The 15,038-nt window shown below is 38.6% G+C and overlaps 1 protein-coding gene and 1 pseudogene across 1 annotated transcript; one reads left to right on the top strand and one right to left on the bottom strand.

The window, feature by feature from the left end:
• Window positions 1-2,291: 2,291 nt before the first annotated feature.
• On the top strand, window positions 2,292-3,205 carry LOC128124372 (olfactory receptor 5AN1-like; annotated as a pseudogene).
• A 9,326-nt stretch (window positions 3,206-12,531) lies between these two features.
• On the bottom strand, window positions 12,532-13,470 carry LOC128123769 (olfactory receptor 5AN1-like). Its single transcript, XM_052760079.1, has one exon. It carries the CDS (start codon window positions 13,468-13,470, stop codon window positions 12,532-12,534), a length of 939 nt encoding a protein of 312 aa, XP_052616039.1.
• Window positions 13,471-15,038: the final 1,568 nt, after the last annotated feature.

The raw sequence follows: 15,038 nt of genomic DNA, 5'->3' as shown, positions 1-15,038 counted from the left end.
TTCATAAAAATCTCATTTATTTATTGTTGGCTTTACTTCCTCTGTAATCAGACTCCTATTTAAAAAGACTTCGCCTGTGCCAATATTAAGTAGTGTACTCCCCACCTTTTCTCATAGTAGTTTCACAGTTTTCTGTTTTGTGTTCAGGCCACCCACCCATTGGAGTTGACTTTTGTGTAGGCTGTGACATAAGCATCTGGTTTCATTATCCTACAAATAGATCTTCACTTTCCCCTTAACCACTTGGTAAAAGTGCTTTCTTCTTTTCTTTTTTCCAGTGTGTATTTTATTGTCTTATTAAAAATCAGACCAAGTCTTTATATATTCTGGAGATCAGCCCTCTGTCAGATGTGGGGTTGGTGAAGATCTTTTCCCATTCTGTAGGCTGTTGTTTTCTCTTATTGACCGTGTCCTTTGCCCTACAAAAGCTTCTCAGTTTTTAGAGGTCCCATTTATTAATTGTTGCTCTCAGTGTCTGTGCTACTGGTGTTGTATTTAGGAAGTGATCTTTGGTGCCAATGTGTTCAAGACTACTTCCTACTTTCTCTTCTATCAGGTTCAGTGTAACTGGATTTATGTTGAGGTCTTTGATTCACTTGGACTTGAGTTTTGTGTATGGAGACAGATATGGATCTATTTGCAGTGATCTACATGTTGACATCCAGTTATGCCAGCACCATTTGTTGAAGAGGCTTTCTTTTTTCCTTTGTACAGTTTTGGCTTCTTTGTCAAAAATCAGGTGTTCATAGGTGTATGTATTAATGTCAGGGTCTTCAATTTGATTCAACCAAAGAATGGATAAAGACAATGTGGCACATATACACAATGGAGTACTACTCAGCAGTAAAAAACAATGACATCATGAAATTTGCAGGCAAATTAATGGAACTAGAAAATTTCCTGTGTGAGGTAACCCAGACTCAGAAGGACAAACATGGTATGTACTCACTCATAAATGGATACTAGATGTAAAGCAGAAGATAACCAAACTACAACCCACAGCTCCAGAGAAGCTAGCTAACAAGGAGAACCCTAAGCAGGTTGCCCTGTGAAGGAGAAATGGATGAGATCTACATGAGCAAACTGGGGTGAGGGGGGCAATTGAGGGTAAGGGGTACAAGATGAGAGCATAAGGGAATGGGAAGTTCAAGCTGGAACAGGGACAGAGTGGGAGAGCAAGGAAAGAGATACCATGATAAATGTAGACATCACGGGAATAGGGAGAAACAGGTGCTGGGAAAGTTCTCAGGAATTCACATGGATGACACCACTTTAGACTACTAGCAATAGTCAAGAGGGTGCCTAAACTGCCATCATAGAGCCTTCATCCAGTAACTGATGGAAGCAGAAACAGAGATATATGGCCAGGTCCCAGGTGGAGCTCCAGGAGTCCAATTGATGAGAGAGAGGAGGGATTCTATGAGCAAGGAACATCGAGATCATGATGGGTGAAACATACAGAGACAGCCAGGCCAAACTAGTGGGAACTCATGAACTGTGGACCAATAGCTGTGGAGCCCCCATGGGACGGGAGTAGGCTCCCTAGATAGGCGAGACAGTTGATTAGCTTGAACTGTTTAGGGGGTCCCCTGGCAGTGGGATCAGGATCTGTCCCTGGTGCATGAGAGGGCTTTTTGGAGCCCAGTGCCTATGGTTTGACACCTTGTGCAGCATTGGTGCAGGGGGAGGGCCTTGGACCTGCCTCCACTGAATGTTTCAGGCTCTGCTTACTCCCCATGGGAGGCATTGCCTTGGAGGAGGTAGGATTGGGGGAGGAAAGGCTGGGGAGCTGGAGGAGGGAGGAGAGGGGCATCTGTGGTTGGTATGTAAAATGAATAGAGGATTTCTTAATAATAATAAAAAAAATCAGACCAATAATTTTTTGAAGCAAAAGCTTTCACTGAACCTGGAGCTCACAGTCTTATGTAGATGGTCCCGGGAATCTGTCTTCTTTCAAACATCTACCACTTCTTGGGTTACAGAAGTGAGCAGACATCAAAGCTTTAAACTGGCACCGAGGATCAGAACTCAGGTTCTCAGGCTTCCAAAAAAAAAAAAAAAAAAAAAAGCACTGTGCACACCAAGCCACACCATCAGCCTCCTGGGAAGACTTCTGTTCACATCTTGAGAAGAAATACTGGAGTCTTTCCACAGAAGGCAGTGGAATATTTCTTCTTTTCCAGGGCTCACTGGAGAAGAAGATAGATAACATTAAAATGTTAATGCTCTAATTTTGCCTGAGTCAATAATGCATTCTTTCTGTGCCTTTTGGTATTAGGTTCACCAAGGCAATGATTTGGGGAGGAACTATTACTGAGATCACCCAGTTCATCCTCCTGGAATTCTCAGATTTTCTCCGAATCATAACATTGCTTTTTATTACATTCCTGCTCATCTACTTTACAACTCTGACCTGGAACCCATCTTTCATTGTTTTAGTAAGGATTTCTTCATGTATTTCTTCCTAGTGTTCTGTCCTTTATAGCCTTCTACCATGGCACTGTCATGGTTTCCAAGATCCTCTCCAACTTCTTTCAGGAAAAGTAGACTATTAACTTTATGGGGAGGCATCTCTCAGTACTTTGTCTTCTTCACTATGGGGCTGAGTGGATCTTGCCTCATGACATCCATGGACAATCACATGTATGTTGACATTTGTAACCCACTTCTCTATTCATCAATCATGTCACCCCACTCTGTGCTCAGATGGTGCTGTGATTCTATATGGCTAGACTTCCAGGTTCTGTATCTTACATGTGTACTTGGTTTGAGCTTCACTTCTGTGCATCTAATGTCATCAGTCACTTTTCCTGTGGTATTTCCCAACTGATAAATTTATCCCACAGTGAGGTTTGCTCTGTACAAATTCCAATTGCCTTATTAACAACAATCTTTGTGCTAGCAGAATCCTTCGTTACCATAGTATCCTATGGCTATATCATCTTATCCATCATGAAGATCACATCAGTTAAAGACAGGTCCAAGGCATTCAACACCTGTGTTTCTCACACAGCAGCTGTTGGCCTCTTCTCTACTTTTAGGATATTTGTCTGAGTTCCAGTTCTGGGGCTTCTCCAGCTTCGACAGATTTGCATCTGTCTCCTACACTGTGGTGATTCCCATGTCGAATTCCTTGATTTACAGTCTGATGAACAAGAAAACCAAAGACACTATGAAAAGGTTGTGGAAGATGGGCTACTGCTAAGGTCAAAGATTCTGAGATTTCTGACAGATTGATCTTATAAAACATCTTAACAAAAGCTTGATGCAGAATTTATGCTAATACAGGCCATAGCTGATTCAAACATGATATCTGTTTCGGAGGTTCATCTTTCCTCCTGTTATATCAGAAATGGCCTCATCCTCTACCATTTACCTATCACATTTGTGAAATATCTGAATTTAGACCTTTTGCTGCTAAACTGGAAGATTCTCCATATCTCGACTTTGTCTCTACAGATTATTGGTGAATGAGTCTCGATGGGTTGAGAAACCTTGTCTCACAGCAGCTCTGATGTAGCATAATAAAAAAAACTGGTGAGGACTATTGATTGTTATTTGTTTTTAAATATGTGGGAACAAATGAATGTTGGGGGATATACTCTTTTCAAAGAAGTAAAATTAACATTGGCCTGGAAAAGACTCACCTGTGATGATCAAAGTGAGTTCCAGGAAATGAGTGCTAATGATCTAACAAATTTGGGGTCATATTCTTGTCTCCACAAGCAGTAGGCTAAGGGAAGATGTTGTGATCTAAATCTTTAGTAATGATGAAGGCTATAGATTCTTCAGAGGTATTTGCATGTGAGTATGATGATTAGATTCCTGAAATCAGAGTCCAGATGCAATTTCATATTCAAATGCCAAATGACCAATGGCAGTATCTGATACTGTGCTGCCCCAATTTCTCGTTCTGTGCCACATTAAATCACTATTATTAATCATTGGTTAACATAGTCAATGAAATATCATTGTTAAATTGCTTTTGATGTTTCAGATATCTGTTCAATTTTGTATAATGATACACACATGAAATCATTGTAACAACAGATTTCTGAATACTTAGTTTTATGCAGACTAATGGTAAATACGGGAAAATAGTATGCAGGTCTTGGAACCCAAAAGGACCATATTGCTGTGGATGATTAGTTGATAAATAAAACACTGATTGGCCAGTAGCCAGACGAAAAGTATAGGCGGGACTAACAGAAAAAAAATTAAAAAAACAAAAAGAGAGAAAATAAAAGACTCCAGCTGCTGTCCAAAAAACATCATATAAAGGCAACAGGTAAAGCCACAAAACATATGACAACATATAGATTAACAAAAATGGACTGAGTATAAGAGTAAAAACTAAACAATGATAGGCCTGAGCTAATAGCCAAACAGTTTAAATAAGATAAGCATCTGTATGTTTATTTTATAAGTGGGCTGTGGGACTGCCGGGGCTTGGCGGGAACCGGAGAAAAAACTCTAGCTACACCATATAGGTGTTATTAAGAAACTCTTAAAAATCTATCAAAGATCCTGAACCCTGCACATAAAGTAGTGCTTGAGAGGAGATTGGATAGCCCTCCCTCTTCTGTAGGGAATGTGATCAGTTCTCTGTGTGCAGGTTAAAAAAAATGTGATTAGGAGGTGATAGCATTAGCTTGCTCCTCATTTGCTTTATTCTCAGTTTCTTTGTCAGGATTACACTTCATAAACCCACCAAACTTATCATGATCAATCCACATGAATCTATTAAATGGATAACAGAATTTATTAAGATATAAATTGAGGCAATATACTCATGATTTCAGAATGGAGTAGACAGCAGAAGTCCTCCTCTGATCTGACCAGGAGCGAATCCACCTCAAAGGCAGGAGCAGGGAGAAGGGCCAAAGAGAGTACAGAGAAGCCAGGAAGTTGGATAGAGAGATGCACAGGAAGGAGTAAGGAGGGACTTTGAGTTTTTGCAGGTTTTTTTTTTTTTTTTTTTTTTTGGTTTGGGACAGCTGGAGAGATGCTTTCTTGCTGGATCTCTGGCCAAAAAGGAAGGTCAGCTGGTTGCTTCTCAGATTCTCTGAGCTAGCAGGTTTTCACCCCAACGTCTGACTCCTGAGACTTTGTTGGTATATAGAACAATAGACTTAGTTAAAAGCTACATTTAGAGGCAGCAGTCAAGCAGGTTCTGGCGGAACTGGAAGTCCAGCTAGGCTGTGGCCTGAATGGTGGGGCTCTGACTAGAGGGCTGCTGGGCTGCAGAAGGCAGTTTAAGTATCAGTAGATTCATGTGCAGTCTCTCAGCTGATGAGAAAACTACACAGATCAATGTGGTTCAACTGGTGGCATGGCTTTTGGACATCTACATTGCCACCAGTGGCAGCCCATACACTAAGCATCCTTGTGGCCTTTGGTGGCAGGCAGCATAGGCCATGCATGTCCATGCAGTTGCTGGCTGTGGTAGTACCATGGACCCAGACATAGCCCTTGGCTGCAGACTTGGTCTGAATATCGCCATGGCCCTGGGTAGCATGTAGGCCTCCCACATCTGCCTACTCCTTACTATCTTCACTTCTTCCATTCCTCCTCTTTCCACAGCACATGAATCAATTCTACTCTTTCTCTCCTATTTCTCAACCATATATTTGCTCATCACAATGGGACCCCGCCTGCCTGGTGCCTTATGGTGCCAGGTGTGCCCGTGGATGTCTTCCAGCCAGCCTGGGCCCTCAATGCCCTGACTCCACAGTCTCTTATTCTCTGCATGTTGATTAGTTGAGGGTCTTATTAATTGTCATTTACTTCAAGGAGAAGTTTCTCTGATAAGGGTTGAGGCATGCTACCATCTATGGGCATAGCAATAAGTCATTAGTAGTCATTTTAATAGTAGCAGCAGAATAATAGTATCAAATAAACATTTTATCATGTGTTAAGGAGCTACAAAAATAATAACAAACTTATACCCACTATTGAAGGAAACAATAAACACAAGGAGTATAAATGGGGATTAGAGAAATAAAACAAATATTTCATAAGTCTAGAAAGAACTTTGAATTTTTTTTACCACAACATGATAAATGTATATATAATCACAGAATTCATAACTATATCAAGATATCATTAAATTTTTTCTATTAATATTTCACATTTTTGCAAATAAACTAATTATATAAAAGTAATACAAAAATTAAATTTAAGTTGGATTTTTAAAAGATAAGATTAATAAGTTATTATAGGGGAACAAAAACAGATAAAAGCAGATATGAAAAAGGAGACACTACAAATAACACTACAAACATGCCAATGATCACAAGAGAAGAATATAAACAATAATACAATGATGAAATATAAACTAGAAGATATAGTTTCCAGACTAATACAGCCACTAAGACTGAATTTTGAAGAAATAGAAATGTAAAAGAACCAATGACAAGTAAGGATATTGAAAGGAAAAGTATGCATTAAAGAAAAGCCTGACTGATTTACTTCTTAACCCTACAAAACATGTGAAGAACTAGCCACAAAATTCTCAAACTAATCAAGAAATTCAAGAGGAGAGCATCAAAATCTGTTCAATGAAGGCAGTATTAATAACCCCATCAAAGATATGACAAGTAAGAAAACCTTAGATCACTACCCATGATGAACATAGGTATAACTACACTAGCAAACCAAATTCAAAAATATATCAAAATATCAGCCATCGTGATGTAGTGGGATTCAAGTACAGACACAAGGATGGTTAACTGCATACAAATAAACTGTACACTACACTTACAGAATGAAGGAGAGAAAGTATATAAACATTTGGATAGTTACAGAGAAAGTATTTGACAAATTCAATATCTCTTTATAATTATTTTTAATTAGGTATAGACTTTACCCCAAAAGTGAAGTCTATATATGACACAGCGACTTCTATCATCACTCTCAACAGAGTCAGGCAAAGGACCCATAATCTATTAAACACAGAATTAGAAAGCCTAGACAGAGCAATTAGGAATGAGCATAATTAGAAAGCATGCAAATTAGGAAGAAGAAATTGTCCCTATTTACAAGTGACATGATTTCACATTTTAAAACTCTAAAGATGCCTACTCAGACTTGTAGATCTGACAAACGAATTCAACATATTCCTATAGCCTAATAGTGAGCTCTATGAAAAAGAAATCAAGGGAGCAATCCATAATGATAATCATTCACAAAATAAAATACCTAGGAAGCACTGGATATAGTAGTACATTTTTGTAATCCTTGCACATGGGAGGTTAATGCAGGAACACCATGAGTTCAAGGCCAGCATGGGGTACATATCTAAACATATCAAAAACAAATGAAATCTAGGAATGAACTTAACCATGTAAGTGCCAGATCTTTACATGAAGGCTATCAAACATCGATGATGGAGAAAGCGAAGATGATACAGATAAGCAGAAAGACAGTCCACATTTATGAACTTTAAGAACCAATATTTTTTTCCATTTGAGTTTCTTTTATTTTCTTTTTATTTTGCAATATAATTCAGTTCTACATTATCAGCCACGGATTCCCTTGTTCTCCCCCCCTCCCATCCCCCTCACCTTCCCCCCAGCCCCCCCCCCCCCCCATTCCCATCTCCTCCAGGGCAAAGCCTTCCCCACAGACTGAGATCAACCTGGTAGACTCAGTCCAGGTAGGTCCAGTCCCCTCTTCCCAGGCCGAGCCAAGCAATCCTGCATAGGCCCCAGGTTTCAAACAGCCAACTCATGCCATGAGCACAGGACCCGGTCCCACTGCCTGGATGTCTCCCAAACAGATCAAGCCAATCAACTGTCTCACCCATTCAGAGGGCCTGATCCAGTGGGGACCCCTCAGCCATTAGTTCATAGTTCATGTGTTTCCATTCATTTGGCTATTTGTCCCTGTGCTTTATCCAACCTTGGTCTCAACAATTCTCGCTCATATAAACCCTCCTCATTCTCGCTAATTGAACTCCCAGAGATCCACCCAGGGCCTAGTCATGGATCTCTGCATCCAGATCCCTCAGTAGTTGGATGAGGTTTCTAGCATGACAGTTAGGGTATTTGGCCATCCCATCACCAGAGTAGGTCAGTTCGGGCTGTCTCTCGACCATTGCCAGCAGTCTGTTGTGGGGGTATCTTTGTGGATTTCTGTGGGCCTCTCTAGCACTTTGCTTCTTCCTATTCTCATGTGGTCTTCATTTACCATGGTCTCCTATTCCTTGAAGAACCAATATTTTTAAAAAGATCAAGTAATCTAACCAATCTATGACTCAAAACACTAATGACATTTTTCACAAAATAAAAAAATAAATTCAAAATTTCATACAAAATCACAGAATCTAAAGCAATATTAAGTAAATGGAGATAGGTATCAAGATAACTGACTTAAAATGTACTATAAAACTATAGTAAGAGCATGGTACTTGTACAAAAACCAATATAAAAGTAGCTGACAATATGGCTTAGCTGTTAAAAGTGCTTACTACTCTTGTAGAGGACCTGTGTTCCTGTGGACACTCACAGGAAGCAGCTTACAACCACCCGTAACCCTCAGTTTCAGGGCATCTGATGTCCTCCGATCCTCCTGGAGCATTGCACTACATTTGGTGAACAAACAGACAGGAAGGTACATACATGAGGGAAAATAAATTTCTTTTATTAAAACAAAACAAAACAAAAAACAAATAAAAAACAGCAAGTAAGGTAACTGAACAGGACGGAGAATCCTGAATTAAATCTATGAACTTAGACACAAAGTATTACTCTTTTCCTCTGGGGATTGAACCTAAGGCCTCATACCTGCTAAGTAAACAACACAGGCCATAATATGAGTATAGGTTTGACTATTACAGATGTCTATTAATCTATATTTTTAAATTATACCATACGTTTTTAAATGAGCTGCGTAAATACAATATCCTAAACAAGAGTAGAAACATACATACTGTATAACAAAATTAACTTTAAATTTGTATCAATAAACCAAAATCCGTACCAATGTAAAATATTTTAAAATTAATAGTTGTTTTTTGGATTAAAGTAGATTCAATAATCTATCCTTTTATCCTATCATTTCTATATTTTATTCCCCTTTTTTCCTTTACAAAGAGATCTTTGAATTTAACTCCTTTGTTTAGCTTTTTCCTGACTATGACCAATAACAATTTGTAACCAACCCTACTTAAAGTAGTGACTACTAGAAGTAGTCACTCTCTAGACTACTTCCTGTTGTTTGTTTGTGGGAGCTGTTATTTTTGGGGGGACTTGGGGAAAATTGGGATAATAATGAAGTCACAGATGAAGTATTCTGTGAGGTTGGACCATCTCAGCCAGCAACCTTGAAGCTATTTTGAATGCTGGATCACTTGGACCATCTGTTTTCACTAGTGTCTGGTCTCCTTGCTCTGAAAATAAATAAACTTTTAAAGGTAACATACATATCTGTATTAATACAAGTATAGACTGTGCATTGCACATAAATCAGCTAAAGATGATTTTTTTTGTTATATGTTTGAGCAGGTAAAATATACATCATGTGTCTTGTAATTCTTTTAGGTTTATTTCTCTGTGTTTGTAGCCAGGGTTTTCAGGGGGTCTTCAGTGATCAAACCTGATTTTCTTCAACCTGGAATGAATCCACAGCTTCTCATTTCCCATGGAAACAAAAGCATACTCCCCCCCCAAAGCAACATACCTTTTGACTTAAATTTTGAAGTCAAGATATTTTTAAAATATATAGGTTGATTTAATCTAGCAGCTTCAATCCAGTGTCTCTTAGTAGCCATCACTCCTTCCTCGGCAGTCAAAAAAATTCAAAGACAACACAATAACATACAGTATCCAGATTCTTTGTGTTTTTCCATCATTACATGGCTTTTTAAAATTACTTTACTTCCTTTTTAAGAACTTTATTATTTTAAAACTGTATTTTTAGTCTAAGATTGTATATACTCTTTCTCCCAAGCCTTTGTAAATTTTTAAAAAACACACTGTAACCCACTTAGAGCTTTTCTTCCCATCTGAATCTGTCTTTACTGTGTATCTGTAATCCATTTCTGTCAGCATGAGCAAAACTCCAAACCCACCATGCAGTATGCTGGTGGATCTTGCCATGGCAGCTTAAGCCTGCAGGCCGAGGCTGGGAGAAGCCTCTCTGTACTGCAGCCCATGTGAGAGACTGTGGGAACTCACTACACTGTTTAGCTCATGATGGTTTGTGGATGGCTCCATCTTGCAGGCAGCTATTGGGAGATGCAGCTCTGGACTGTCACTGGCATAAGACTGTGACACTAGGAAGCTATGTTAGTCTCTATTTCTGTGCCCTTAGAACCTTTCTAAAGCTTTCTCAGGATTTATGTGGATATACATGGACCTGGACATTGGGCTTCATTTGTAGGCAGAAGTTCCTCTCTCACCAGCAGCTCTCAAATAGCTGATACAGAGTTTTAATATTAATTATAAACTCTTAGCTGATAGCTCATGCTTGTTGCTAGCTAACTCTTACATTTTAAATTAACCCATATTTCTTATTTATGCTCTGCAACATAGCAGTACCTTCTTTCAACACAGCACGACCATCTCCTGCTCCCTCTGCATCTAGTTGGTGACTCCAGACTCTGCCCTTCTTCCTCTCAGCATTCTCCTAGTCTAGCTCTCCTGCCCAATCTCTTTCTGACCAGCTATTGACCAGACAGCTTCTTTATTAAATCAATCATAGAGACATACATTCATACAGTGTAAAGGAATATCCCACAGTATTTTTTTGTAAATATCCATACTTGTTTCATCTTTAGCTTCAGAAGAAAGAAAATATGTATTACTAAATTTATGGCAAAATACTTTTCTATAATCTTTTTGTAATAAAATTTATGTAGTAAATATCTTTTGAATTCAATAATTTGAATGATTTCAAGTGAGACTCCTTTATGGGTCATTACTATAGTCCAGATAATCAGTGTTATTGGAGATATTTCTCAGTTTATTTATTTGGAATCTATTTATCTTACATTCTTTGATAAAATCAGGCTTAGAGTAATTAGAAAACTAAGCTAGAGGATAAAACAAATTGTATGAAATAATATGAGTGACTAGAAATTTTTGGGTTACTGGGTATCTGGAGTTTATGATCATACTAAGTCAAATGTTATAGTCATGAGGTTTGGTTCTACTGAACAAACAACCCAAAACTCAATAACTTAATAATCAACCTTTATTTTTTTTTACTATCCCATAATCCCCCAAGGTCAGCCAAAGTCAGGCAACTCGATCCATCTCCCATGTCTCTACTGATAGAGCAATCACTGTCTGCCACATTGGCTCCCAGTGGTAAAGTGAGAAAGCACGCTGGGCTATGTGTGATCTACCTCTTCAGACTTCCTCCTGCAAATATTCACATCACCTGCTCCTCTTTCACCAGCAAAACCCATCACATTTAAAAGTGTTTTTGAGCATTTGTCAAGTATAATCTTAAATGACAAAGAAACTAGAAGAAAGCAGTAAATATGGAACAAGCTAATGCCATTGTCTTTTAATCACAAATGTTTTTCCAGCCCAAATATAGAGAAGTAACCATGCTCTCTATACAACAGGCCATCCAAGTTCCTCTCAGACACTTCTGTTCGGGGTTCCAGACCCTTGATAGACACTTAGTAGTTTCTTGATTGTACCTATATTGTTCTTTCAATTTTGGATGCCTGTATAGTGTTTCCAATATTTGCTATTAGTCTTTAGAAAATTGAATATTCAGTAACTTAGTACAGTGAAATCATATGTGTATTGCATAAGAAATAGAACAGATACTTGAAATATCAGAAGCAATTTGATAGTAAGATATCATTGTCTATGTTAACCAAATAGTCATGTTTTATGCTATTGGTCTTTTGGAATTTAAATATGAAATCTCATCTGGACTCTGGTTTCAAGAATGAAATAACTACACTCATATTACGTAGCTCTGAACAAACCATATTGTTCATCACTACTGAAGAGTCAGACCATGTCTTCTTCACTTAGCTAGTAGCTGGTGGAGACAAGAATATGACCCAAAACATAATAGATGATTAGCCTTGATTCGTCTTAGAAACAATGTAACTATCAGAAGTAATTGTTTCTAGGAGGTATAGCCAAACCACTGCTACTTTTATTCCTTCAAACAGTAGGTTTCCTGATTAAAAACAAAGAACAACCCACCAGGTCTTTATTAGGCTACATTGGGCCATTTGTGGGACAAGAGTTCTGGACCCAGGAAGCCTGAGCCAGGCATCTTCTGTAAGGATGGGGCCCAGGGCTGAAAAGTCTTCAATTGCAGCAGCAAACAGTTATAAATTTGGATGTTTCATAAATACTTTGGATAACAACATAAGATGAGACTATTTCTGATGTAAAATGAAAATGATAAACCTCCAGGACTTATAAGAATAACGTTTCAGGAACATCGAATCAGTAATGATCTATATTGCTATATAATCTATATCAAGTTGAGCCTTTCTTCAACGGAAGTAGGCATTTTGTAGGGCAGATCAGTGAGAACTCTCAGAATGTTTTGTTAGAAACATCTCATCTTCCTCTGTAACCTCTTTACAGCACCTCTGATTTCATTGTTCCTCAAACTATAAACCAAAGGGTTCAACATGGGAATCATCACAGTGTAGAAGACAGATGCAAATCTGTCAAAGCTGGAGGAGCCACCAGAGCTGGAACTCAAATAGACAAAGACACTGGAGGTGTAGAAGAGGGAAACAGCTGTGAGATGAGAAGCACAGGTATTGAATGCCTTAGACCTGCCTTTAGCTGAAGTGATCTTCATGATTGACAAGACAATATAGCCATAGGATATCATGATGGCTAAGGCATTTGTAAGCCCAAACAGCATTGTTAATATGGCAAGCAAGACCTGTGCAAAGAAAGTGTCAGTGCAGGATAGATTTAACAGCTGAGGCATGTCACAGAAGAAGTGTCTGATGACATTAGGTCCACAGAAGTGGAGTTGTAGCAAGGCACATATCTGAGATGAAGAACCTATGAGTCCTGCTGTATAACTTGCCAGCACCATGCGAGCACAGAGGGTGGGTGACATGATTGATGCATAGAGCAGTGGGTTGCAAATGGCAGCATACCTGTCATAGGCCATGGCTGTCATGAGGCAAGATTCACTCAGCCCCATAGTGGAAAAGATGAAGTATTGAACTATGCAGCCCACAAAGCTGATAGTTTGTTTTTTCTGGAAGAAGTTGGAAAGCATCTTGGGGACTGTTGAGGTGATATAGCAGAGGTCTATAAAGGACAGATTACTGAGGAAGAAATACATGGGAGTGTAGAGGTGGGAATCCATCCTTATTAAAACAAGAAGTGACAGGTTCCAGGTCAGTGTTGTAATGTAAAGGATGAGGAATATAACAAAGAGCAGTGCTATGACTCGGGGGAAATCTGAGAATCCCAGGAGGATGAATTGGGTGATCTCAGTAATATTTTTTCCTTCAATCATTGCTTCTGTGATCCTAGTATCAGAGAGGAGAAAAAGAACGCATCGTTGGCTCAAGCGAAATAGCATTTTCTGTCTCTTGCTTCAGTGAGTTTGAAGGAGGAAAAATACTTCATTGTCCTTCTGCAGAAAAAGCCCCAGTGTGTCTTCTCTATCTGTCAATGCATTTCTCTGATCTAACTGATTCATGTAATGTCATGAGGATTTTTAAAAAGATATATAAAAGATTGACTGGAAATATGTATTAGAGCACCCATGAAATGCTGAGATTATGAAAAAGAATGCAGATGCCATTGATTGGAATAAAATGGTTTTAGCGGTTCACTGATATTTTTTGGTGTAACTGCTGCATCATACTCATGACAGTGTAGGTGGCATTATTTCAGAATAAATTTGAAATAATTTTATATCCCAGATTATGACTTTAGAAATATTTTACTTTTTTCCTTTAGGAAAAGTTACCCTATTTATAAGAGTTTCTCAAAGTATTTGCTAATATGTTTAATACAACATTTTGAAAGTATCCTGTAGTATAATATAATTATAATTGTAATAGAATTATGCATATGTTGCCAATAAAATTATGGAGTAAATCTTGGGGAAGCCCTCATATGAAACACCCAATCTGCAAGTGGTAGTTCACTCTTGGCACTAAGGGAGAATTATTTCAATTTTAGGGTGTTTTGTTTCTTGAGCAACCACATAGCAGGAATATGGTTAAAGGTCCAAATAAGAGGGTTAGGTTTGATGCTCCCTTTCACTATGAATTTGTCTAAACTGCTTAAGAAAACTAAAGTTACCCCTTTCCTAACAAATTGAGCACCAGTGCCTTTGAACTCTGAGTTTACTGGGAGGTTTATGAGCATCTCGAAACACAGACCTACAGGGGTAAGTTCAGGGAAACTCGACCCATCAACTGCAGTAGATTTCATCATTTTCTTAAATTGCACTCTGGTAACATGGGCAGCCAAGCTTCAGTGAATTCTGTGTAGCCCACCATTTCCAGAAGAGACTGGGGAGATGTGGATTCTTATTTTTTATTCCCAGTAAGATTTTTCTTGATACTGTACAATTTGACAAAGGGGAAGTCTGAATATACTCACTCTTTTTGATGGATATGTTCTCTGCATCCACTATCTCTCTGGAAAGCTGATGGATGCAAATCTTGAATGGAGACTTAACTAGGTACACAGAGCTAATCAACATGTTTCCCAATGATGACTTGATAAAGATGTGATCAGTTTGAGGCTTGTGAGGCAGAAAACCAGGTGAGGCTGAGAATGTTGCTGAAAAAAAAATGATTCAGGTTAAGAAGTCAGAAGGCTGAAATTCTTCTGCACCTATTGTACGCATTCCAATACCTGCTTTGCCATCCTGTTGATTCCAGACTGCCAGGACAATGAAGGAGAAAAACAAATTGATTGAAGCCTTCAAAAGTGCAAAAGAAGTTACACGAATGCTGTGTCATATCATTAACACTTACTTTGTGTCTAGCTACCCAAAAATTATAATCAAGCCATGTATTTTAACAGAAATCAAGTTGTTGTTTTAAAAGCAGAATTCTGAAGAAC

The sequence above is a fragment of the Peromyscus californicus genome, unplaced genomic scaffold (genome assembly GCF_007827085.1).
Source record: "Peromyscus californicus insignis strain IS unplaced genomic scaffold, ASM782708v3 Scaffold_4__1_contigs__length_199733344, whole genome shotgun sequence".
Classification (NCBI taxonomy): Eukaryota; Metazoa; Chordata; class Mammalia; order Rodentia; family Cricetidae; genus Peromyscus; species Peromyscus californicus.
Note: the sequence above shows the minus strand (reverse complement) of the source record. Positions and strands in the feature narration are given on the sequence as shown.